This window comes from Emydura macquarii, unplaced genomic scaffold, assembly GCF_026122565.2.
Source record: "Emydura macquarii macquarii isolate MOO-44397 ecotype Brisbane River unplaced genomic scaffold, CSIRO-AGI_Emac_v2 contig_3343, whole genome shotgun sequence".
Taxonomy (NCBI): domain Eukaryota; kingdom Metazoa; phylum Chordata; order Testudines; family Chelidae; genus Emydura; species Emydura macquarii.
The window spans coordinates 7,186,372-7,214,219 of record NW_027133480.1 but is presented as its reverse complement, the minus strand read 5'-3'; the positions used below and the strand labels follow the sequence as shown (position 1 = coordinate 7,214,219).

At 40.7% G+C, this 27,848-nt stretch overlaps 1 protein-coding gene across 2 annotated transcripts; it reads right to left on the bottom strand.

The window, feature by feature from the left end:
- Positions 1-26,951, bottom strand: DPYSL4 (dihydropyrimidinase like 4). Of its 2 annotated transcripts, XM_067533375.1 has the most exons (15): positions 26,514-26,951; positions 21,136-21,224; positions 20,150-20,334; positions 19,000-19,164; positions 17,722-17,783; positions 17,541-17,621; positions 14,391-14,459; positions 14,152-14,272; positions 12,774-12,930; positions 11,837-11,978; positions 10,402-10,572; positions 8,334-8,513; positions 3,547-3,718; positions 2,289-2,324; positions 1-1,263 (listed from the first exon to the last, which is right to left on the bottom strand). In XM_067533375.1, exons 1-14 carry the CDS (start codon positions 26,778-26,780, stop codon positions 2,299-2,301), a joined length of 1,887 nt encoding a protein of 628 aa, XP_067389476.1. In that variant the 5' UTR covers positions 26,781-26,951; the 3' UTR covers positions 1-1,263; positions 2,289-2,298. The 2 variants fall into 2 exon arrangements, with proteins under 2 accessions (XP_067389476.1, XP_067389475.1); XM_067533374.1 differs by lacking the exon at positions 2,289-2,324.
- Between the last annotated feature and the right edge of the window lie 897 nt (positions 26,952-27,848).

Here is a 27,848-nt window from a genome sequence, read left to right as displayed (position 1 = left end):
TGATTTCCAACAAACTTTATTGAAAGCAATTAACAAAAAACAAATAGTGAGTGATTCTGTTGAAGTTACATGCATAGTTTTATGCAATGATACGGCATATAGGGTCACCTTTACTGTACATAGCTTTAAATATAATACTTCTGTTGTAATAAGCTTTATAAAAGAGTCCACCAGATGCAAGTGGCCTTCAAATGTGCCTTCGTTTGGTACTTTGAAAATTGTATAAATAATCTTTAAAAAACAAGTCTAACAAAAAGACTAAAACACACTGGAACTTCCACTGTCATCTCTGGGTTCCAGAAATACAACTATTAAAAAAACCCCAAAAAACGTAATGCATTAGTATGCCTATACCAGGTTAGAGTGACACTATGACAACTAACTCCATGAACATTCAGACCACACTTTGATTTCTTATACTCATGCTGTCACATTGGTACAGAGTGACAATGATTCCCAAAGCATGTTAAAGGCCTGCGCAATGCGATAGTATAAATATATGATTATTGATAGTTTCAACCACAAGATATATAACTAACTGTATTAAAAACATACAGAGTTGAAAGTGTTTACCAGTTAAAATTTCTTAGAATAGAAAGGGCAGTAGTTGTTATTGGAAAGACAACAACGAGCCTATTAAACACAAAATACATCTTCAGTTTTGTCCTGATAACAAGACAGCTAGCAGCAATGCTGAACACATTTTAAAATGAACTTCTTATTGTTTACATGCATGTGTGTTAGATCGGATGAATATCTATTTGAGAGAGAAATATATTTCTAATACCTGATGAAAGTTTTATTATCTTGGGTATTTTTAGCCTATTTTCCACTCAGAGAAGGATGGGGAGTGGGTAAACTGACACCTGGTTAATTTCATTCTGAGCTTGATAGCAGATCAATTTTGTATTTCCATGGTGTCCATTCCACACAAGCCCTTGGCTTTGGCAGTGTAGAATGCCCATATAACTACTTGTTAAGGTTGCTACTTAGAACTGCACTGCTACTGCTTACAGCTCATAAAGCAAGGTGTTCTGGGTGAGTGTAAACAAGGCAGAGCCTTTTAAGATACATTTTCTGTAAATTTTGAAAAATGTAGTTCCCCAGACTATCTGCTCCAGTGGAAACCAAGATTTGTTTGCAAGGTTATACATCATCACATTTGGAATCATTATGACAAAGATGTAATATTGGAACGTCCACCAGGGGGTGCAATGATTTTTTGTGCAGTGCGTCTTGCAATATGATCATCTGTTTGAGATCCTAGAAAAGAAAACATAAAAATTGAAGGCCTGCAAACAAGTGAAGACCATAGATTTAAATACACGAATTATTAAATGAAATGTTTTTGTTCATAACAATATATATGTACATGAGCAATCAATAGCAATTTATTTGTCCTTAATGTATATTGATTTGGAAACTGACACTAAAATTCAAACAAATATAAATATCTACACTTTTTACACTTTGGGACAACTTTATAAATAAGATATGCAGCAGTGACATGAACAATGAACTATACAGTCTGTAGAATCTTTTAATTTTTAGCTAAAATGCTTTTGAATTTTAGCAACCCTCCTAATCAGCATTGAAGCTACAAATTATAGTGATAATTTGAAGATTAAATAAAATTATTATTTTTTCATGCTCAGACTGAGATATAACAGAAGCATATTTCAAGCTTAATAGTGGGGAAATAAAAAATGCTGCTGTATATAACAAGAACAAATTAAAAGGGTTAATTATACGAAATACTGTCAAATGCAATGAAAGACTATATTCTGATTGGAAGGAACTGAAAAATTCTAACTGGTTTCCTCTATATGCTGATTCTAAGAATTTTTTGTAATGATTTGTTTCTCCAAAAATAAATAGTTTCCAGATAATAACATTTTGGGACTTCATTTCATATACAGCTGTCAAGGATCCATGTGATCTCAGACAGTTAAGCTGCAGAGTTTTAGATATCATTGTTTAATGTGGCATTTACTTTCAAAATTCTTCTTAGCTATGGCACACAGATTCATGCACCAAGCACAGTGCGACACTAAGCTGAGCAGCACATGCATGATGTCCATATATGCCAAATGACTGAAGAAAGTGCATGTGGTAGTCCCATGATTCAAGTAAAACTCAAAACTACATCACTGTGGATAAAATAGCGGTGATATGGCTATGGAAACTCCCTTCCACAATATGATTTTATTTAACATGGAAGTCAAAACTTCAACTTTATTTACACCAGGATTTATATCAAAATTAACATGAAATAAGTTTAAACCTACCATTGTAAAACTAGATATGAAGTACTCTTCCCTTTCCTAATGAAAGGAAAAAAAAGGGATGGCTGTCATAACAACCAGTTTGCATCTTCAGTTCAGGAAACATAGCTCACAAGCAGTAAGTCTTTAGGTGAGTGTATTATGCATTTATAGAGATTTGACAGTCTCCAAGCTTTGGCTGAAGCACTGCTGCTCTGAGCATTCATCATAAGACCTGGGTGACCATTCTCCCTAATTCCTCTTCCCCATTAGCTACTAGCTTAGCTGTGATTCTCCCTTTTTTTTAATAGTAAAACCTTGGGAGACTGTCTTTGCATCTATCCCGTGACCTCCCCGAAGAAAAGCTACTGTACACGAGCGTTTGTCATCTGGTCTCCACTCTAACCACAGTACTGATTTTGTCCATTGCTGCACGTGTGCTTAGAAATTTTCTCTTCTGTAACTATGATTCCTTCTCTCTCCTCATCTGCCCTGACCTTTGTGATTTAACCATATAATACTACTTGAGGCCTTTTCTTTGTTTGCATCTCAGCTATCTTCCTCTCAGAGTTTAATTCCTATGTATCCAAATCTAGAATCAGCAAAGGACACAACTCAAGGTTAATGCCTGGCCTCGACAAAGTCAATGGGAATTTTGCCATCAATTTCAATGGGGCCAAGATTTCACCTTCTGCTGTCAGACCTCATCATTCTGATGCCTGTCCGTGGTTCTTTTGTCTTCTCTGTTTCATCCCCATTGTCCACCTCATATTTTAATTTTAATTGACATGCATCCTGTCTGGTATCTTGTGAGCTACTACTTTATTGTATTTGCATAGATAGCTTTCAACCATCTAGAAGAATTTTGTGTTGCTTTTGTATGTAAGATACTATAGTTCTGCAAATAGGATTGCAGCGGGTAAAAGTGATTTCTCAAAAGCAGCAAGGCACACCTCACATAAAGTCAGTTGTTAATACAATTTGTCTTTTACATTAGCAGAAATTACAAATGCAATTCTATCCCTCCATTTGTTCTTCTACTTGAGTAACATAACATAAGCTCTGACTCTGCCATGGATCTCAATTTGCATAGACTCATGCATCTATTTGGAGCTGCATTAACTTGAACAGGGCTCCACAGGGGTGTACAGATCAGCCTACATGGAGCTCATTGAAAGACTGAGGCATGGTTTGTAAACAATATTTGCACTTCTCTGTCAGTCTAAGCTCACCATGTTCATCTCTACCTGCAAATGCTACTGTACGCACTGAGCGAACTTACCAGACAAGCTGAATCCTGATTGATGGAGGTTACGGACAGGCAGAGTTGGTATTTTGCCTGAGCAGGAAACTATCCTTGAAGTAGGAGTAGGGGCTACAGCTTTTGCAGTCACTGTGACATCATGAACTGGCCCATCATAAAGCCCCCTGGGAACACCATGAATTTCAGCCAGCTGTAGTAAGATAGATGATAATAAACATGTGAGCTGATTTTAAACGAAATGATGCGAATCTTGAAGCTGAAATCTGTTCCCTTACTGAGTTTTCTTCTCTCCATCATATGTATCCTGATTTATTATTATAGGGTTGCACGTAAGTGCAGGTTTGAGAAGAAAGAACATTAAATATTTGCTTTGGAAAATTATTGTAGAAGGAGTTATGTAGACTTTGGCCAGTGTAAAAAAGAAAATGGCAGGTCAGTTTCAGGATCTATCACCCTTGTCAGTCTCTCATAGAAAGGTCCCTTTCTGTTAAATTGGCCAGCTGGTGATGACATGGTATCATGGCTCCCCCAAAATATAACAGAGAGACGAAATAAGAAGTGTTTGCTGTCAATATATCTTGGACACAGTGAGCATGGTTCTGGTGTGCATTAAAGCACCTTTACACTGCTCTCACCTTCAATTACAATTACACTCAGTTTTGGGCCCCTTTACACTGCTACAGCTGTGTAAAGGGGCCTTAAAGTAAATCCGAGTCAGGCCCAGTGGGTCTTCAGGGAGCTATTATTAATTGTATTACTATTAATACTGTTAATGTCTTTTATTTATTTTACAGAGCCTCAGTTCAAGCTGAGCAATCTACACTACACACAGAAAGACATGCGTCCCTCCCTGAACAGCTTGCAATTTAGTTGATTCTTCAAATCACTATTCTTCAGCTCCTCACACTGAGCTCAATATTATTATCTCCAGGGCTACACTGGCACCTTGCAGTCGACCTGAAAAGGGGCAGTGCATAATTTTGGCTTATTGGCCAAACACGCACTGTATTTTTTGTTGTTGTTGTTGTTACTAAGAACACAAAAAAGGCATTTTTCCACCTCACATTCCAATCTGTTTTTCCTTTGGCGGGTTGTCAGTTCTGATGTGGTACAACTCAACAGAACCTGACTCGGCATGATTACAATGTCCTTTTGCATCAGGTGCTACTTTAAACCATCCGTCTTCTTGACTGGTAGAAAGATCTAAAGCTAGTACAGAGAAATAGCTACATTATCAGTACTCCATTCACATTATTAACTGTGGATAGCCATTTCTCACAATGCCAAGCCAAGCCACACAATGTACCAGAAATTTGATGAGAAAAAACTAGAACAGAGCATTTAGAAAGTAGAAAAAGGGTTGGGTTTGAGCATAATGAAATCAGGACAGATACAAATTGTCAAGAATAACTATTCTGCATTTTAAAACCTGTCACACCATCTGATCTTCATCTCTGTAATGCTTTAAACTGTGTAAAGTTGATATCCAATGCAATATTTTCCAACACCATTTTGGACTCTGTTCTTTCTCCAAAAAGCCACTGCTAGGCACAGGACCAAAAAATGTAATGCAGACAACCAGACTAACTGCCCATAGTATCAAATGCGACTACCCAAGTGAATTAACCTCACAAGCAATCAGAAACCACCTGATCTGATGGCCAATTATTATTTAACATGGTCTAGGAACCTCCAGCTCCATATATGCAAAAGTTTATATTTAGCAAAGTGCATTCCTTGGATGATGAAAAATGACACAATGTTTTTACTTTCAAACATAACATAAATGGAGTTTGATTGGTAGCAAATAACCTGGAGGCCTTGTGTCACATCAAGTGGGATCAACCAGACTTAGCGATGGCTTATCTGCAAGTTAAGAAGGGTGCAAGATGTGAGGGGAAAATGCAGGTAGGACAGCATACAGGAGCAATTCTTCATATTACAGAGTAAGTGTCATTTTCATGGCCATACCAGAAAATTAGGAAGGAGTGGAGGTGGGTGGGAAAGCAGATAATACGGTCACTGCACAGATCATTTCTGCCACTCTAGTTTTAAATGAACAGAAATAGTGGTTTTAAAAGCTGAGGCTAGCTGCCATGAACAGGATTTATAGTGTTTAAAAGACTCTGTTGGTTTCTCTTACTTGTTCTGCCTTCCACTGCTGTGCCTCTATTACAGCAATGAATTCACAGACAAAAGAAAAGCTACAGCAAATCATGTCATGTGGTTATTGCTGTAGTTGCTGATGTGTGTTGGGAGAAGGGAAGTGGTTACTGCTACTTGCCCACCAGACATCAAATAACGAAAACATCTACAAAACACATGGAAAAGAGGAGGAGTGATGCAGCTAAGAGCTGATACAAACAGCCACCAAAGGAAGTGAGTGTAGAAGAAGTCTTATTAGTCCTATAAAATGAAGGAACTAACGTAAATATTTTTGAGCTCCTTTTATTGACACCTTATCTATTAACTATTTACTTAAATACAGAAATAGATCATGCCTGTGATGGCAGTTACCTTTACCATATTTAATATAACAAATCTGATAATAGAATTTATAATATAAGAATGAGAATAATTCCTCTTTTCCTACTGTGATGCAAAATGAACACAATCAGATTTTAGCTTTCCATTGTGTTTCCCAAGGCAAGATCCCATGCTCACAGACACCTGTCATTCTACTCCTATCCTGTCTCAATAAGCTGCACGGTGGCTTATTAAAAAGTTAGGAAGCAAGAATCATGTAACTTGTGGTCTACTGACTTTTTTTCTATAACTGAATCAGCACCTTTGGAGGGATGGACACTTGAGGTGAGATCCTATGAGACAAGCTGGTTTAGCATGAGTGGCTTGAGAAATGGATTGGTGACAGTCAGCCTCAGCAATGATGAGCACTATCCACTACCTCTGGCTTCATTGGGATTTGAGGGGATTTTACAGCACACAGGAGGTGCTCAGGACCTCGCAAGACTGAGCCATTGTGCTAGAAAGTAGAAGGGGAAGGGTCTGCTGTTATTAAGCTAAACAGCCACAATATACAATACTCGTCTTAACTAGAAAATAGTCTGCATGTGACTATGTTTCCTTTCCACTGAATTATTCCAAGGAAATTATGAAACTGAATGTCATGACAATACAAAGCTGAAGTTCACATTTAGGGCCATTTATTGACTTAGATCTGCATGTGTTGATCTAAGGCAGTAAATGACCCATTGACTCTAAACTCATCTATGGGAACCTCACATATTTTGACCCTCCAGTTAAATTCCATCAGAGTTGATTCCATATTTCACTAAGATTTCATATTTTTTCTTCAGAAGCAACCCCTATAGTGCAAAATATTTAACATGTTCTCCAATGAAAATAATGAGCTCTTCTAATGAAAATGAATACAACTTTTCAAATTATGTCAAGCCCTTGAAAAATGGGGGTGGGCACAAGGGGCATATTTAAAAGATCTCTAAAATCAGAAGTAACAGCTGTTTACTTTTTTGCTAACATTTCAGTCAGCAGCTGCATTCACTTTCAGTCATATTTATGAGAACTTAGTGACTGTTTCAAAATGTAGCAGTACATCTGTAATAAAAAGTAGCAGTGGAAGAAATAGTCTGATTCAGGAAAAGACATAGCTTCTACTTGTTCAGGTAATATAGCAGGCAATCAACATTCAGATCAATAGTGTCAGATCCTTGACTCTGCTCCAGCTCCTTTGAACTTCTTTGGTGGTACAAAACAGCTGTAATGCAAGCTTATGTAGGGGAATCCTTGGATGACACCGAATTGCCATATCAGTTTCTATGTTACCCCGTCTCCCAATGGCCACCACAGGGGATATAGTTAGGGGGAAGGGAGCTTCCATACATACCAGCAAGCCAGGGCACAAATGAGCAACCTAAAAAATAAGTCAAATTCTGAGAGGTACTTGGAATTCCCTGTTCCTCTGCAACCTCCTTGACTTTGATATTTTTTAGGATTTACTCCAGTCTAAACATTCTTGAATGAGCACATACTTGCTACAATCACATGCATGTAACAGATTTTAAGTATTTATCCAGAACATACTAATGACCAATTTGCACAATTGGAGTTTGCCAACAACTGCTGAAAAGAACTGTGAGAAGAACTTAATTAATTTCATTATGAGATATATCACCAGGTGTGGTTTCCTACAGTGTCTTATTTGAAATAAAAATATCAAAGATACACTATGGCTGGGACATCTCTAATCAGAAATATGTATAATTAAATTGTAAAGATGTTGCCATCATTTCATGATAACGTATCATCTCATTCAGATGAAATATATTATTTTAAAATCTTTTACCTTTCAAATAGAATTTAGAAGGGTCATGTAATTAGATACATAATGCATCTTGTGTCTACTTTCCTGTAATTAGTAATACACTAGTTTACACTTGAATCTCCTTGAAGACATTCTATTTGTTCAGGAAGACACACCATACCTTACCAATACTAAATATTTGATGGAACTGTATATTAAAATTCAATATATTTTTCTTTTAAGATGAATGTGAATTAATAAGTGGTGTCAGTGGAAGAATTGTCATTAGGACAGCAAAATTGTTGATACATAAGTCAGGCAATGAGCAGAAGTTATTTGATAGTTTTACACCTTTTCAAGGCCTACAAGCAGATACCATTAATAAGATTTTTGCTCTTGTAAAGGGCTTCCCCTTCTCTTCTAAGTCCTACCTGGAGGCTCTGGATCCTGTAACACAACAGTAATAGGATATGAGAACAATTAGAACAGAGATTGTTTTCTTGCAAATAAAAGTTCTCCTTACCCTGTTTCTTGCCTTTATTCTTTTATAAACAAAATCAGGGAATGTCTTTCTAGGTACAAAGCGACCAGACCCTTGGGTGACAAAGAGGTTTCCATCTTCCAGCACAATTTTTCCTTGACTTATAACCACAGTAGGGACACCACGGCACTCTATTCCTTCAAATATATTATACTCCACATTCTGACAAATCCAAACCAGAATATTCAGAGTTAGTTTAGGGTTAAAAACAAAAAAGCCATAAGCCCACAGCCTATCCAATTATACACACATACATTTTTGTAATACTTTCTCCATGCACAATTCATCATTCCTTAAATAATCCTTTAGATTAGGTTTGAAACAGTAAGGATCTCTATTAGTTTGGTGAGCTAAAGAAAACTGCAATGGACAAACAAAATTAATGAACGTTTAGTACTGGCCCAAATCATATACTACATTACTTGTGAAGCAAACAAGAGCCCCATTTTAGGTATAGATAAGAATCCAGTTGCTTAACCTAGATCCCCAGCAAGCCTCTGCTAAACCTCACCTTAGGCTGAAGGAATCTTTTGCAATGTTTTTCAGGAAACTGCAAGTCCTCTAGCAGAACTGGTTGAAAAATATCAGGGTTTTGGGGGGAAATTTGAAAACATTTCATTTTTCAAAACCTCCCATTGAGGTTTTTTTTCTTTTCTTTTTTTTTATACCCTCCCCACCCCCAAATGAAAAATCTTTTTCAGCTTTCAAAAATAATTTTTGTTAAAAAAGGTAATAAGTCTTGGTTTCTCAAGAGCAAAAGCCATTTTTAAATTGAAAATCAAGAAGAAAACCAAGTTTTTAATTGAAAAATGTCAGTTTCTGTTCTAACAAAATACCAGCAGATTTCATTTTTGGCAAAATGTTTAATTTGGTCAAAAAGCCATTTTTTGTCCAAAATGTTTCAACAAAATTATTTAAACCAGTTTGACCCTCTACATTTTACTAATGTCACCTGTAGTTTTACCACTGAGCCTTCAAATGTTACTGTGCTTCTCAAGCTCCAGGTGGGAGTTCATTTTGTGATGCCTATGAACTGGGAAACTCTAGAGAAGGTACACTTTGAACAGACCCTGAGTCTTTCCCCAATGGAATATCACCAAAGACCGATGATAAGCCTATTTGGAACCAGGAAAGGGGAAGGAAAGCTGAGTTTGGATTTCCAATAAGACTCATGTGTTGTTGAAAGATTCTCTTTGGCAAATGGTTTTTGAGAGTGGGTGCAGTTTCTCAGCTGGTAAGTCATTTGCAAAGATAAGGATGAGAAGAAGTTCCTCAGTAGCCGATATTCATCTCCAAGTGTTAGCCTAAAGTTCCAGTTGGGGAATGGGAATTTACCTGAGAAAGGGCTAAATAAACACAGATAAGAAACCCAGGGTTTGTTCCAGTATGAATGGCCTCTACTCAGCTGCCCTAACTGGAATCACTCTGGCTTCCTCTTTTTAGTTTTACATTTGTACAACCCTTGCATTTATTCAACCCTCAGGGAGTATATAAATGGTCCTAGTAATTTGCTAACTAAAACAAACATGTTTTAGCTCTATAGGTCTGTTAAATCTTAATTACAGTCATAGCCCTTTAAAATCCCACATGTTCTGCAGGAAGGAAAGCTTTTTGTTTTGTTTTTTCTTTACACCAATTCTACATTATTCAGTGGAATTCAGGAGAAATGCTGGGACAGGAAAACTTTAAGGTTAGGACTATCATCTTTTTCTATACCTATGCAGTACATAATAATATTATCACATTAACAGCAAAAGAATGGTCATCATATATTGTTTTGCTATTGCATATTCTATAGCATTACTCTACATATTTTTTCATCATTGCAGTCAATGCCAATAACAAAAGGGATTTATTTCCCTTCTCCTACTGAGATTTAATAAACAATCTTTACCCAAAAAAACCCAATATTTTACCCAAATTAATCCTCCACTTGGTAAGTGTACTAATTTATCTCTGATTTAGAGGAATACATTATTTCACTAATATATCCTGGTTGCAAAATCCTATATTAAAAAAAAAGAAATTAAATCTCACAAAATGATTTTACCAGATTGTGGGTTTTTGCTGAGACAATATTTGTAGCTTTGGGATTCCATATAACTAGGTCGGCATCAGAACCTACAGCAATTCGCCCCTTCCTGGGATAAAAATTAAATATTTTGGCTGCATTTGTACTGGTCACTGCTACAAAATCATTCTCATCCATCTTCCCTGAGGCCTGGAAATCAGAAAAAAAGGAGATTGAGAAAGGAAAGCTATTATCAGAAACAGGGTCTTAACATAAGTGGATTTGCATTTTGTACACAGAGAAGATCACACAATCCTGGGCCTCACATTTAGTTCAAAAATTGGTTGCCCCTGCAGGACTAGCCATTAAAGACTGTTAAAACATCACATGTTTGAAAACTGATAGCAGCTCCCATTTTTATAGCCACTATGCAGGCGCTCTTGTGATATGGATGTTGCTCAACACAACAGACACTGCATCCCACAACACTGAATAACAAGAGCACTTGGTGAAGGGAGGATACAGAGAGGTGGGTGGCAACTCCTGTGTGGCATTAGCATTCATCTGGCAGCACTTTCATCTACAAGACTCATTTTCCTCACCAAGTAGTGGGCTCACACACAGACATTTCTTTAAGTCAATACTGAAGTGAGTCCCTCTTCAGATTATATCATTTCTTGTCTTAGATAACAAAATATCACGTTTATTGGAATCAGACCTTTCTCAGCGTTATTGATCCTCAAATCTGTGCTACTAGGAGAAGGATACAAGAAACTGGAGGTAAAAGAAGAAAGGGCTCACGTAGTATAGTGATGTGTGAGGTAGACAGAGAGACGGGGCTCCAGTGAAGAGGAAGAGGAATATTTCCACCAGATGAACATTATCAGTATAGGCTAAACAATTAGTGCATCATAAAAAGCACGGCTGACATAACAAACTTGAAGAAGAGCTCTTTGTAGCTCGAAAACTTGTCTCTTTCCCCAACAGAAGTTGGTCCAATACAAGATATTTCCTCACCCAGCTACACTCAGGATTCATTGTGGGACTGATCCAAAGCCTACTGAAGTCAACACAGAGATTCACAACTTATTTTGAAGGTATTGTAATGCTACAAAAATTACAAATGAACAAAGTCCGTATAGCCTGCCCAATCCTACTGGAAAAGAATTTGAATGGAAACTCCATTTCTTGCCTTTGCAGTTTAGACTGGGATACAATATTATTCTAATAAGGAGCTCTTTCAAGACATTTACATTGAAATGTTACATTTTCTCTCATTATCAAAACTTTTTTAAGTGGCAGTCTAGATAATGTCACAGTGAGACATTTAACTATGTAAGATGATAATGTACCTCTCTCCCTTCCATTAAAGAAAATCTTGCAATTGTCTAATTCCTCATATCTGACAAAAATGCCACTTGTATGCACTTGCATTGATAATTCAGCAAACATTCACACTACTTTAGTTACCTACCACACACTTCTCCCAAATTATTGACATTCTTTCTTCAATGCCATTTGTTCCCTCTGGAATAAGGGTAAAGTTATCCTTTCCTACTGCCTTCTGTGCGGTGGTAAATGTGCAGTGGGCACTGCCTGCAACCTGCAGCTCTCCACTAAATTAAAACAAACCAAAATGCAGTTAATGGACAAAATCAATTACTTAAATTGTATTGTTCCGTGTAATAATTCAGGGGCCTTTTCTATGCAACTATTTACTCTTTAAGAGTAAAATTCTCCCATTTTCTTAAATGCCCATATACCAGAATCGATTATAGCTTAACGAATCTGAGCCAGGCTGATAGGGGTGGGAGACGGGAAGGTGGAAGCTGAGGTGGTTCTCTGGGATGAGGCTCTCTAAAGACAGTCCTGAAACACCCTTCCTGATTTATGTCACGGCTGTATTTAAATTAAATTATATGCATATTTTATTATCTGTGTGTGGACATTATTTTACAGGGCAAAGATTAATCAAATCAGATCAAATCTGCTTGCTTTCCCAGAGTCCAGTCACCTCTAGAGAGAAAAATTTTGTGAAACCTCAGGGAAATCAAAATAATTTTCACCAAGAGATCTACTAGGAGAGAATTTTTACTATTGTGAGTGCCCTTCTAGCAGTCGATAGTCTCACTCTATATAGTCTGAATGTGTTCCTTGGGGGCCTGATTTTTCCATTCCTACCCAGACTGAAAAGGAGTTCTGTTGAATGGTTCGACTCCGTGGATTAGTTGGTGGTGACTAGAGAAGACCCTAAGCCAAAACCCCAGCTCAAGACAGCCTACAACTGTAAGGAGATTGAACCAAAACTCCACTCTGCTCTTTAGGCCCATCTCTGTGGGTGAATAACGATAGCCTCATGGCCTGGGTTTTGGTCCCCACGCCACTGTCATTTATTCTCCTTGCCAACTCACCATGATAACAGTGAAGTGAGATAATCAGGTGTAGTAGGGTCAGGGCTAACTGGAGGGGATGTAACAAAGGCTGCAGCTTTAGCCCAGTTCTTACTCCAGTAGTGTGATCCATCAGTGCTGAGGCTCGCGGTAATTGGCTCTCCATACACAACTATGCCTAAAGAATAATAATACTAATAAATAACCTGAAAATACGTAGCATGCTCCTGATGGTGAACTCTCTTTTCCCGCAGTGTAGACAAATGCTAAAATTAGCAATAAAAGATGGTTAGATCCAGTTTCTCTGTGTTTCAGTTTCCTGAATTTCTGTCAGCCAATCAGATTGCTACAAAGTTGAAAAGTATTCTTTGTAAAAGTACAAAGAACCAATCAGAAAACAGCCTGGGCCAAACCCTAGAGTCTTGAGTATTTTTTTCTGAGAAAGATCGAGGAAAACTGTACAAACACTTCAGGACATGGCTCCTTATTTGCAGCAAATCAGGAAAAGTGTCTAAAAATCCCTCAAAGGAATACCAAAAATTACACAAAAACTGTGGGCAAAATGCACTCTCCTGATGTAACTCCATTTAAATCAGTGGATTTTCACCTGGGATGGATTCAGTCTTGTATGTTTATGACTGGATATTTCTGATTGGCCTTGGTCTTCCATGGAGATGAGGCCCCACACACATAATGAATCCCATGCCATCTTTGATTAATTTAATGAGAGAAGTGAATCTACCTGGGAATTTTACAAGTTTTAAAAGCTTCATGTGCCTTTAAGACCACTTTATGAACATGCACACTGCTCCAGAAGGTTTTCTAGGACAATGAACCTCTAGGACATTCTAGAACCTCTGCAGTGGAGAATAGTTGGAGAGGAAGGTCTCTCATCTCTGTCACCCACATCCATGTACGGTGGGACAGATCCTCAGCTGATATAAATCAACACAGCTCCATTGGCTTCAATGAAGATACACCCGCTGAGAATCTGGCCTAATTTCTACATTCTAGGTATTGTGTTACCTTGTTTCCCTGGAGGAATATTTCTATTCCCAGTGTGTCAGCAGTTTAAGTTCGCAGACATTTCCAGGTTCCTTTTTCCATTCAAAGCATGACAAGAAGTTGGAAATGAATTCTTGACTTTTTCCCCCAACTCCACCTAAATGAGGCTTATGTAGCAAAGTCTACAGCAAATCTCATCAACTCTTTTGAATTCACTACAGAGCACTTCAACTTCAGTACATTTTGTAAACAGAAGCTAACATCAAATTTTGTGCTCTTCAGATGTGCCAGAAATCAGCTAATGATGAACCCTTAAGTCCCATGTATTGCAGTGATACTCACAGAGACAAGTAAATAGTTTTAATTTGTGTGTAAATGTAAAGTGATGTTTTACCTTTTCGCTTTGCTTCAGCTATCACATCTGCAGCACCTTTGCTCATTACTTTTGTGACATACAATGGGCAGTTTACTTGTTTGGCTATTGTAATTGCACGGTACACTGCCTCTGCTTCAACCTTGGGAAACAAGAACACAACCAGGTGACGTCTTACAACATCTCTTTAATTGAATGGACATGAGTGGAGACTTCTCTAAAGCTCTAAACATGTTCATTTGAAGAAATTAAGATATTACCTCCTCTGGGCGGCTAAGAACATGCCCTTCTGGCCCAGTAATTCCAAGTTCTAACAGTCTCTTTTGCTCCTAAGTGAATGAAGAAAAATGAGAGAAACAATAAGTAAGTGATGGGAACAATCTTAAATAATGTGGGACTGGAACACCATGTCTAGAAGTACTTGGAAATTCCTGAATAACATCCTGGAATATCATTTATATCTATGAAAATTAAAGCATTTTAGCAGAGACTAGAATATCTTCCTATGACAATAATAAACAAGACATTCTAGTGGGATTAGTCATACTCAGCATACTACACTCTAGTGATTTGACAACCTATTGTGGTTTTCATTTGTTCAGAAACAATTAAACAATATGCTATGATAACTATGTGCTTCTCCTGGGCTGTTAATTCAAGCACTTCAGGGAACTGTGGAACAGGAGGCTGAAGGCTGGGTAGCTCCATCACACAAGGTATTGCTATCCTTATAGAAATGCAGTCATCTTGAGGGGCTTGTGAAGTCCTACACATCTTCCTTGTGGCAATGATTCATGCAGGTCATCTCAGATGAGCGTTGAAAAAGCCTTTATACCACATTGCACTGTCAAGCATTCCATGCATCCCTCCCCCCACACTTTTAGGGGAATGTTATCATCCTTATTAATACTGTTTTTCATATCCCTCAACCTATGGGGCCAGTTTCCCCTGTGGCCTGATCCCATGAGGTACTGAGCACATTCACAGCTGCCCTCAACTACTACTGAAGCCAGTAGAGGTCAAGGGAATTCAGCTCCTTGCTCTTAGTATTAAGCCAAAGCATGGACCTCAGAGAGAGAGAGACAATTATAACTAACACTGTAGAAACATTTCTAGGGCTAGGAACAAGTGCCATGTGTTCCATCAGTAAGATAGGAATCTGACCATTCACCAAAGATAGACAGCTCTCCTTGTCAGCTCTGCAGAGGACATTAAAGATAATCTGCCAACCTAGGAAAAACTTCAGTGTTCTGCCCACCTCTTCATAGGCTTAGGGTGGCAGGTTTGGCCCAGCCGTCTCTTTGTCATGACGGCGAGCAGCCAGGCCAAATCTGCTGCCATAAGTGGCTGCTCAGAAATATGCCACCCTAGACAGCTGCCTAGTTTGCCTCTTGGTAGAGCAGCCCCTGCAGCTCTGAAAGAGGGCAAGATATTCGATCCTAAATCTGTCATTGCTGAATGTCTTCCTATTGCCTGTACTGACCCTCAGTTCAGTGGAATGCTTGTGAAGAAAATCCCATTTTGGGGGTGGGGAGGAAAGGGAGAAGGAAGGAAATATTTCTCTAGCAGGCTGTTCAGGGGCAGGAGGGAATGTGGCTGTTTGAAGCTGGTCACAACATGGAATGTTGGAGGCATTCCCAGCAAAGATGGACTAGTGGGCAGAGTGCAGGTGCATATTAAATGCCATTTTCCCACTACTCCACAAATAATCAAATAGACATAACCATGTGTATTTTATACCCCCTTGTGCCAGCTTGGTCCTCTGCATCATATGAGGAGCCACCCAGGAGTATTTCCACTGTTTGCACTCTCTTGGGGCTTTTTCTGGGGAAGAATAGCTTTAAATTGCAGTTGTTGTTGCTACTTATTTCCATCAGCAGAAACTGTTCCGGGGATATGCCGAATCAGCACATGGCTGTCCTGGCCGTACCCCTTCCTAGCCAGCACTGCCTACATTTTGTGCAGTGCTGACTCCTACCCACTTCCAATGGAGGGATGGATGTTGTCATTTTCTACTGCCACAGGCTACCCCCCCGCCCCCGCCACCGGGGGCAGTTAGTGCCGAATTTATGGAATTTATCATGTTACCCCGATGTCCTTGAAGTTCACCTCCAGGGCTCCAAAGTTATCATGCTGGCTGCTTAAATAAATACTTTTGAAGATACTGAACTGCTTGGGATTACAATATGTTTTACAGCCAGGAGAATGCCTGTCAGAAAATTCCTAGCATGGAAAACTGTTATTAACTTCAGTCCTTTTTGGTATAAAAAGGCCACTTGAAGTGTTGGGAAATGGCATTTAATCTCATGTAATACTGGACATTCAGTTACCTGATTCTTATTCAGAATGAATACAAGTTTACTTCTGTTCTACATTGTATATTCCCAACATTTCACATTTTTATGTTTAACAAGAGACAGGTAGAATGAAAAATCAATAAAAATGTTGAATGCAAAATACTCTCTTGTTGCTATTTGCCCCTGCATTTGCAACTATTTATCCAGTTGAAATGTACATTATTGTGAAAGCCTCAAATCTATTGAACATTCAGAGCAGGAGCCTTAGACGTTTAAACAAAATGAGAATAAAACATCTCCAAAGGCAGACACAGCTTAGAGAAGCAAGAAGCCTGAAAATGTATGGATAGTTGTTATAAATGTACCTGTGATGATAACCAACTGGATGCAAACAGACAGCATGAAGCCTCTGCTTTTAATAAGGACTCCGGATCTCCTTCCAAGCTCTTCTGCCAATATATGATGTCACAACAGATTTTGCTACCAGTCCACTCCCTCCTAAGCTCACATAATTAGCTTATCCTAAAGGTCAAATCCTGCCTAGTTCTCTGTGGGTGGACTAGACAAGGCAAAGCACAATCCCTCTACCCCTCCCCACTCCGCCTTAGTGGGGCAGAATGCCAACCTAACACTCCAGGGAGCACTGAGAAAGAGACCAGCTTTTGCACTGGCTACTACATTGCAGATCCAAAGAGATTTGCTCTGCTAGTAAATCTATGGAATTTTTATTTCTGCACCATCCATGTTTCCTTGTGCAGATATCCTAGAAGTTCATCTCCAGGGTTCTAATGTTTCCTTAATTCAGCCACTGAAGTCAATGAGAGTTTTGCCAATTATTTCAATAGGAGTGATACCCTGGATGGCAGCATGCACTAGTGGAACATATGCTGATCCTTTTCATGGAAGTAGCCAGGGCCCCCGAGCAGTGTATGCCTTCTGGCCTGCTTTGTGCCACCCATTTCTGATCTGGCAGGATGACTGGAATGCTGGAAATGTGTTTGGCACTGCTCTGCCCCCTACTGCCCATTGTTCAGCCACTTCTTTTCAGGGCAGCATTTTGGCCTAAATTAATATTGTGGCTAGTTTTAATTTAAACGAATACATTTACTATACCTCATCAATGATGTCTCCATTTTCAGCATGCACTTGGGCAATGGCACCCAGGTCACGAATAATGCTGAATATTTCATACATCTATTAGGAAGGAAGGAAAGAATTTCCTAGTGTCAGTTAAGTCACAGTTTATATTCAAAGTGGAGATTACTTTTACTGCATTTCAGTTATTCTGTGTTACCTGGGCATCAGTGCACTGGAGTTTGTCTTTATAAGCCATGAAAACTAGAAAGGAGTTCACACCTTTAAAAAAATAAATTACATGTGTCTTTATTGTCACAGCTGAAAACAAATCACTCATGTCTACTAGAGAGGGATGGAAAAGGTGATATTCAGATCTGGATAAGGTTTTTAGACTAGTGTTGAGGACTGAGACTGAGTAGGGCTAGGGGAGATATTTGGAGTGAAGGGCATGAAAACAGACAACTGTTTTTCTGAGATTTGAGCCCCAGATATTGTAGTTCATGAAAGATGTTGTACTCTCGTGAGCTTTTGGATATATTTAAACCAGAACTAATAAACAACTCATTTCCAGTTTTAGATCCAGCTTGGAACCAAAACCACACAGGTGAGTTCAGATTCATGGATCTGACCCTTAACTCTTTCCACAAACAGGGTTTGAATTCTAAGCGCTAATGCTGGCTCATTTTTAAGTGCTATATCTGAATCATTTTATAAATGCTAAAACTACAACTTTAAAGCCAAAAGCACTAAATTCAAAACAATGTATTTTAGTTTAGAACTACACACACAACACCTATGTATACTTCATTGCACCAAATGCACAACTTGTTTATATCTTAGGTGTAATGTGATTCATTTAGTGTTGGTGCCTGGCATGCTCATTTTTATTGTATTGCTTCACACTTTTTTATGTAGATAAAAACCACAATGATTTTCATATTTACAGTCACACCATGAAATACTTTCCATTTCATCACTATATATGGATAAGTATGAAAAATGTCTGGTTTCAGCTTTGAACAGCTATTTTCTTAACTGCTGCTGAGAATTTTAACGGAAGATTCATTAAGAATTTCAATATTAAGTGACAAATTCTGTCCCTGGATGTAAGACTGTCATTGAAGCCAAGCAAAACAAATGTGTGACTAATGTGACATATTAGTGAAATGCACTATTCCTGTGGTGAACATGTTCTTCAGTAGACAATGTCCACTGGGTAGGTATCCAGGGTTTCTTATATACAGGAACTACAGATACACAATAAACACACTCTACTTACAGTACTTCAGACTGGGAATGCACTGCTTTATTCTATTACATTACAGAATGGTGGGGGGAATGGGGAAGCACTCACTAACTAAACAAGAAGTGAGGCAGGGTAGAGCATGGCTTCAACCCATAATACTCTGAATGACCCAGTTAACCCCTTTGCTTGTGTTAGCTTTCACACTTGATGGTTACTAGGTTAGTAGAACACTGGTCTTTTTGTCCTTACCTTTGTCTTTCACTAGGGCTTCCAGTTCCTCTTTTATGCTCTCATGCCAGCGTGTGATGTCAATATGCAGTGAATAATCACAACAGGCTTTGCTATCAGCATATTCTCTCCATTGGTCATATGCGGCAAGCAGATTAATTCCAGAGTCAGGGAATACATGGTCAACTGAAAAAATATTTCAGAGTGTCAGCAGCTTTTGTATTATGGGGTAACACAGGGGCATTATTATAATGTCCATAAATATGCATTTGTATAACAGTTTTTTATAGTAGGAAGAAAAAAATTTAATACAAATTATTCTATAATTAAAAATGAGGGACATGAAAGCACCCAAACTATCTTTAATTACCATTAAGACTGACACTGAAGCCATCAAAAAAAAGTCAATTCCAAGTTGTGGCTAACACTCCACCCTTAATTCATCCCCTTGTGACTAGACAATACGGAGATCTGAGAAAAGTGTGTGCTGTCATATACATGCAATGGGCCAAATTCTACCCTTAGATGTTTGAGTACAGCTTCCTTTAACTTTAGCAATGGCAGTCACATATAGTCCACTAGGTACCGTATTTCCCACTACCACTGCCTATGCTCCTCAGTATTAACCTGTGACACCCTTCATAGTTCGGTTCTGTGCCTCCAGTGAGTAAATCAGTGAGCATCTGAACTGAACTGTGTGATAGTTTTGTAAGGTCTACTTGGATCAGATTGAGTAAATCAAAATAATTTTTACTTTGAACCTCAATAGTAGTTGAACTCATGACCCCATAGCTGGAAACTAGTGCAATATTTGATTTCATAATCAAATCACTTTTTCTCCTCCACCTACCAAAAGCAAGGTATATAAATATAAATTTTCTTTGAATACCTACTTTAAAGGCCTAGGTATAAAAGTGCCCTTTATCCCTTATCATGGTAAAGGTGTAAGGACCTCATAATAAGTAAAATCTTTGTATTTGAAAAAGGAACATATAACAAAAGCAGAGTTTTTTAAAGAGAACTTAATACATGGTACAGTTTAACTATCCTGGTCAGAACTAAAGACTTTCTGTTGCGTTAACTGACATTGAGCAATCTTTTCCATGTTAGGACACCTAGTTTGCTTTTTGAAAAATGTACTACTTAGAGTCATTTCAATGATGCTACTTACGTATCATGGTGGTTCCTCCTGCTAGGGCTGCTTTTGTGCCTTGATAGAAGTCATCAGCAGAGGTCATTCCCATCACAGGCATTTGTAGTCTAGTGTGGACATCTATTCCACCTGGCATAACTAACTGGCCATAGGCATCAACAGTTTTTATGCCACCAGGAACTATCAGGTTTTCTCCAATTTGCCTAAAAATAGTATTAAGAAGTTCTACTAGTTGGAAATAACTTTAAAACAAAAATTTATTAACTTTCTGTTCTTAAAATGAATATGTGCTCATGTCCATTTCTCTAAGCTTTCCCACATCGTCCTGCGAATGCACATCAGTTATGTTCTCCTTTGGGAAATGAAGGAGAGTTGGGGTCCTCAGAATTCTGAATGATCTCTGAGTATCTCCTGACCTAGAAGCCCCTTCTCTTGTGAAACGTCCTATCACAGTCACCATTCTTCTGACAATGGATAAAATTTCATTTAGACCAATAGCTGTTGCTCTTGAGAATTGTGAGCCATTCTCTCATCTCCATTGGCAAAGCACTTCCTCAAAACTTTCTCAGCTTTAGGATGGGATTGATCAGATCTGTGTCTCCTGGATGGCAGTACAGAGCATCAATACCAGCCCATCAGGCCAGCCCATTTAAAGGCATCAAATATGACCCATACAGACCCTTCATTCTTGTAGTCCTGGCCCACGCCCAAACAAGTACTGCTAGTTATGGCAAATTAGATAGTAGCTACTAAGGAACTAAGATAACTAGGAACTAAGATCATTTTACTTGTTGCCTTCAAGAACTTAACTAGAACTCACGAAAGGAAATATTCCTTTCAGCTTTTTCTTCCAATGCCCTATGAACTATTGATTTTTTTCCCAAAAGAGTATTTTGAACATATTTATGAAAAAATAAGGGGTTCCTGGAAAAGATTATTCATATTAAATTACACAAAAATGTTAAGTATGAAATTGTAATACCAAATATTTTTAAGCAACTTACTTTATCAAACTGTCTTCCACATAGATATCAGCATAAAATGATTGATCATCATTGACGATCTTTCCTCCTTTGATTAGAAGCCGGTCACTCTAATGGAAAAATATGTTTTCCAAGATTATTTCATTGAGAAGATGTTTTACTCATTACAGGCCTTCATACATAATAATTATTTATAATTGTCTGCTGCAGTTAGAGTCTGCTACAGAAGATTTTTCACTAGTATTAGTCCAATTTAGTTTAAAAAACACATCCAAATTATTTCATATCAAAGCCTGACTGTCTTCCACATAAGAAAGCATAAAAAGTATTTAAAACTAAAATAACATATTTTACATACAAATAAAACATGTTTTTAACATCTTCAAATCAACCATAAAGGGGATTTAATTTATATTTTCCACAGCACAAGCCTACAGAACTGTGCTGCATGGAAGATGTAAGGAGTGATTTTAAAAAAAATTATTAAGGCAAAGTTACAATAAAACTTTCACATACTATGTTGCACGTTGCTTATTACTCATTTTTTCATTAACTGCACATCCACAGTTCCCTGAACAGCTTTGAGTAGCTCTGCAAAACATTTTTTGCTCCACCCTCCAATATAAATGACCCCTGCCTAACATGATCACACTAATAAGCACAAGGCCATCCTGCTGGTTTTGGAGAGGGTTGACTTGATGACCCTTTTGGTAAACTTACACTTAACTGACTCATTTTATATAAATAAGAGACAAAGGTCACTACCAACTCTCTTCTGCAGATGTGGAGACCAGTTGGTTGTGCTTCAGTCTGTGTATATGTGCCAACGTTTTAAAAAGGGTTTGCAAGGAACAGTTGTGCAGCTAAACCACAGATGTGGGGCTGCTTGGCTTGCCCCCAGTGCTGCTACTGCAGGATTTTCTGTGCATTCAGGTGAATTTTAGCACTTATATCATAGAATCATAGAATATTAGAGTTGGAAGGGACCTCAGGAGGTCATCTAGTCCAACCCCCTGCTCAAAGCAGGACTAACCTCAGCTAAATAATCCCAGTGAGGGCTTTGTCAAGCCTCAGTTTAAAAACCTCTAAAGATGAAGATTCCATCACCTCCCTAGGTAACCCATTCCAGTGCTTCACCACCCTCCTAGTGAAAAACTTTTTCCTAATATCCAACCTAGACCTCCCCCACTGCAACTTGAGACTGTTGCTCCTTGTTCTGTCATCTGCCATCACCGAGAACAGCCTAGCCCCATCCTCCCTGGAACTCCCTTTCAGGTAGTCAAAGGTTGCTATCAAATCCCCCTTCATTCTTCTCTTTTGCAGACTAAACAAGCCCAGTTTCCTTAGCCTATCCTCATAAGTCCTGTGCTCCAGCCCTCTAATCATTTTTGTTGCCCTCCGCTATACTCTCTCCAACTTGTCTACATTCTTTTTGTAGTGGGGGGCCCAAAACTGGACACAATACTCTAAATGCGGCCTTACCAATGCCGAATAGAGGGGAATAATCACTTCCCGTGACCTGCTGGCAATGCTCCTCCTAATGCAGCCCAATATGCTATTAGCCTTCTTGACAATCAGGGCACACTGCTGACTCATATCCAGCTTTTTATCCACTGTTACCCCCAGGTCCTTTTCTGCAGAACTGCTGCCTAGTTCCCAGTCTATAGCTGTGCATGGGATTCTTCCTTCCTAAGTGGAGGACTCTGCACTTTTCTTTGTTGAACCTCATTAGATTTCTTTTGGCCCAATCCTCCAGTTTGTTTAGGTCCTTCTGTATCCTATCCCTACCTTCCAGGGCATCTACCACTCCCCCCAGCTTAGTGTAATCCGTAAACTTGCTGAGGGTGCAATCTACCCCATCCTCCAGATCATTAATGAGTGACTTGAAAACATCAAATAAATTATCAAAATCTTTTTTTGAGGAAGGTAACTACTATCCCTATTTCACTGATAAGGAAACTGAAGCAGAAAGTTTAAGTAGTCGACTGATGCCACAGAGAAAGTCAGTGTCAGAACTGGGACTGGAATGCAATTGTTACTTGCTCTCAGTGCAGTTTTTAGCCCACTAGACCATATTGCTTCTCATGACATTGAGATGCCACTCATTGTGGTCAGTGTCTACACTGGCTGCTTAGCAGAGGAGCCATCGTATTTGTAGGCAGCTGGCAGGGAGGCAGCTTGCAGCAGGTCTAGCAATTTTAGTGGTACCCAAAGTGGCATTGCCCTCTTACACATGGCACCTAGTCTGAGCTTCTCCCAGAAATTGAGGAATCTATGAGCATTAGTGTCACAGATCTGAAAGCCAGCTTTGGGGAGAAGGGATGGCTAATGGAGCAGCTATGATCTTCTGGGAAATTAGTGAGAAATTTTCAAGGTTCAACCATTTTCAAGGTTATCTTTGCAAGGAAAAGGCTTAGGAAATCACTGTTACAAAAGAAAGTAGAGATTAACTATAACATTTCCAGGTTCTCAAAATCAGATTTTCCTGCAGCCACAGGCTTCACAGACCCCCAAAGGCTTTTGACACTAGTCAAAGGATTCTTCACTAGTCTCTGTTATTTTCCCCACTGGGAATTTTAGATTCATAAGAAAATGCTCATATTGTTTAAATGTGAAACTGCAGCAGAGTTGATTACAATTATTTCTCCAACTGTGGCCTCTACAGTGACTCTAGAGCAGTGTTTCTCAATTATATTTCGCCGCAGCACCCTTGCGCGACCATGCCATACCCTCCGCCGACAAGTCCAGGAAATCTTCCCCTTTTCGGCGGCGCGGTGTAGGCTGGTTTTGGCAGCAAGCTCTCTAAGCTGTTTTCCCGGCATGATCAGCTGTTCCGCGGCGCCATCAGCTGTTCGGCAGTGCGCTCGCGGCTTTTCGGCGGCGCGCTGACAGCTGTTCGGCGGCGCACGATTTATGTTAATTTCGGCGGTGCGGTTCCACTTTTTCGCGGAATCCTTCAACTCAGCGGAAGTTGGGGTTCCATGGAACACTATTTGAGAAACACTGTTCTAGAGAATTTACTCTCAGGGCTACAACAACCAATGCTAAGGATTCTGATGTCAAAATAATTGCTGGATGCAACAACATGTGACAATACAGTCTGGGAGAGTGAGTTACAGGCCTAGAGAAATGTGCAATTATAAAATTAATCACAAAACATCACTTTCCTGCCTTGATATTTTAGTTTGGGTCAAAGGGATATGAATAAACCTGTTCAACAATTTTTCTATGTTGATGAAAACTCCAAAATATGTTTCATTTACATTCCACAGCCCTTAGTCTATTTATTAAATATTTGTCTTGCTGCCCAGCCAAAAAGAGCTCTATTAGCCTCCTCCACAGTGCAAATGTACGGGCCACTCCCTGCTCTGAAAGCACACCCACTCTGTGACAAGCACTAAATGCCAGATGTTATTAACGGGCTTTTACTCAACTCACTGAGTCCATTTACAGTCTAACACAGCTCTTGGTTGATTCTCTCTGGCTCACTCAATGTCAGCTAGACAATGAACACTTTTAAAGGGGACTCAGTGCTATTTCTCTCTTCCCCTGTGGCTCCATTTTAGAGACCACCAGCCAAGAAGAAGAAGAAGAAAAAGAACATGCTCCTCACCTCCACAAACGGCAATGAGGGTAAGGAGGCTCCTATTACAACAGTGATAGGGATGTGAGGGGTGGCACATTCCTCCAAAATACAACAGTGATGAGAGCTGGAGGCTGGAGTGTGGCCCACTGCAGTGAGTGAGCACAAGACCCCATAGCTACCATATTCTCACTGTTTAGCATTTTGGACTTATAGGCTTGGCCGAGAAGATATGGTTTTATAAACCAGGAGTGAGATGACCATGGGGATCAGGTCTGATGGTGAAAGAAGGCAGTAAACATTAAATCCGCATTAAATATCGTAAAGCACAAGTGTTTTATTTTGATTTCTATTAATTCCCAAATATAATGCAGCGGTCCTGCAGAATGGACCCTCAGACACAAAGATACATATGTTTGCCTTCTTTAAAAGCAATATTTGTATTCTCTTAGGTAACATGGCTGATAGTAAGCAGGTGTACACTACCTCTGAAAAGCAGATGCCTATTATTGTACAAGGGCCTCTTCCTGAGAATATAATGCTGCAAAAACACCTCTGAGTTCAAGCCAGGTTATGCTCAACAAAGGACCACACTAATTCTCCAAAGGGCCTCCATAGGAAGCTCTTTGTGACAAAGACCTAAGACTAACCCCAAAAACGCTCTCTCACTCTCCTCCTGTTTCACTCTTTTCAGACCTAAAACCCATATCCCATCTTGCTTACTGAATCATGTATCTAAAAATTATGCTTTAAAACTATATTTTAAACAATTTATTCATTATTATTAATAATTAGTCTTTTTTCAAGCACCCTAAAATGTTCCAGGAACCAGGCAAAATGATGGCTCTGCAACCTAAATTGAGAGAATAAATACATAACATTCTAATAGACACTTTATCTCAGGCACATAAGCAAGCCCCAAGTTATCAAAGTCCATGCTTAGTCAGTCATGTTGTTTTTTATTTTCTGAACTCCTAGGCCGGGAGAAAAGATGTTACTCTCTAAGGACAGAGAAATATAAGCACATTCAAACTGCTGTGTCCTTCCGGCCCATCGACCTTTATGAGAAATTAGATAGGGTCTGAAAAAGGAGTGAGCTAGGAAATAAGGGAGTGCCAGCTACTTGGCAGGGAAAAAGCAGATTTAATGGCCTGCATGATTTGAAAAGCTGCTGATCAACACATTCTCCTCTTCCTCCCGGCCCCTACTTTCTGTCTTCTCTGGGACTTGGTACACATCTGCAAGCTCACCATGTGCATTGTTTTCCTGAGCTCTTCGCCAGGGACCTTTTTACTGACCCATGATCGTCTCCGAGGAGATTTGGGGAATGATGCCGAGAAATATTTGCCATCGATACATCTATTGATAACGGCTCCCCTCCCCCCGACACAGGCATTATGTAGGGCATTGTAGGGCGCGCAGAGCCATGGCCCAGACACCCTCGCAGCACTCGCTGGGGAGCTGCTCCGCCGGCATCTCCAGCCGGGCGCCCCCCGTTTTAAACCGAGAATGAAATACCCCCCGCCCCCGTATGTCCGCAGATATGCCGCCTGCTCCGAGCTGCCCGATTGCCGCGTTTCTCCTTGACTGCCCGCCTCCCTGGGAGGCTGCCTGGGCGCTGGAGAGATTAGGATGGCTCCATCCCCCTGCCTCCCGCCTCCTGCCCTGGAAGAAACACAGCCGCCCCCGGCCGATCGCTGCCTGCTGCGGAGAAAAGGCCGATCGGAGGCTCGGCGCAGAGAAATGCCCATCCAAAGGGGAATGGGGAGCCGCCCCGGCCTCCGCCCCGGCCACCCCGCCAGGGCCTTCCTCTCACCGTGATGCGGGGGATGTTCTTCTTGCCTTGGTACGACATCTTCTCGCAGCTGCCTCTGCTCCCCCAGCGAAAGCTGCGCGGCCGGGAGTCCCTGCTCGCTCGCTGCGGGGCTGGCTGGGCGGAGGGGCCGGGGCGGAGGGCTTTTTTTTGGTCGCCTCGCTCTCTCTGTGTGTCTGTCTCCCTGGCTGCCTGTTGTTCTCGGCGGCTCGGTGGCTCCCCCTGCTCTGGCCGCCCGGCAGCCCGGCTTCGCAGCTGTCTGATTAGCATTCCAGGCTCACGCGGCCCCGCCAGCCGCCGCCAGAGTGGCAGCCATGCAGACAGCCCCCGCCAGGGCCTTCCCCCAGGCAACAGCCCCCGGCCCTGCTCGCCGGCTCCTGGCACTGCGAACAAAAGCCTTTCCCCCAGCCCGCCACCGGCCTGCCAAGCCGGGGCCAGCACCGGCTGGACACCGTGCGTCGTCCCCCGGGAGGGAGGGTGGCTGGCAGACAGAGCCCCGCCAATGGCTCCTGGTTTCCAGCCTGCCGCCCCCTTTCCGCCCCAGATAGTTCTGGGAAGCGTTGGTCCCCACAGATTGTCCTTCAGTCTGAAGGTGTCTGCTCCGCAGATTTCCACGCCGCTTGGCTGCATTTGGTCCCCTGACAGCTAGCTAGGCTCCTACCCAGGGAATGGGGTCACCCCCTTAGCCACGTTTAATCTATACCGTGATTTGCTACAAAGCATGTGTCGGCCTAGAATAGGCCTGGCCGCTTTCCTTCCTCTTCAACTCCGCCGCCCGGCAATGCCCATCGGAACCGGAGGGCATCTTGGCTTGGCCACACCGGCACCAGGAGCTTCCCCCCTGGCAGTGGCCTGCTCCAGGGCTGGACGGACCCTGCCATTGGGGCACACGGCTCAAAGCCCTTCCATCCGCTGCCTTCCAGACGCTTAGGGCCTCTCTCCAGGCGGGCTGCCATTGACTTTAGTGGGAGCGGAACTGGGGCCTGAAGTGGAACAGGGAGCCCTGGGCTTGGAAAGCTCCTGTCCCTTGGCCAACAGGGCTGATGGGACACTCCATTAATGGCCCTGTTCTGTTGACTCCCTCTGCAGCAGCTGGCAGGGCCACAACCGGAAGACAGGACACCGGCGAGATGGAGCATTGGGCTGCCCCAATCTGGCCCCTCCTAGGTTCGTAGGCGAGGCTAGCAGGCGGGGCAGACGCTGTTTGCGCGTGTTGCCTTGCGGCTCTGGGCTGGTTGTCTGTCCCGCTGGGCGGGAATCCATCTGGGCGGCAATTAAAAGTCAGAGGCAAACTGCTCGCCTGACAAACCCATTGATCCCTTTGCAGTCACACACACA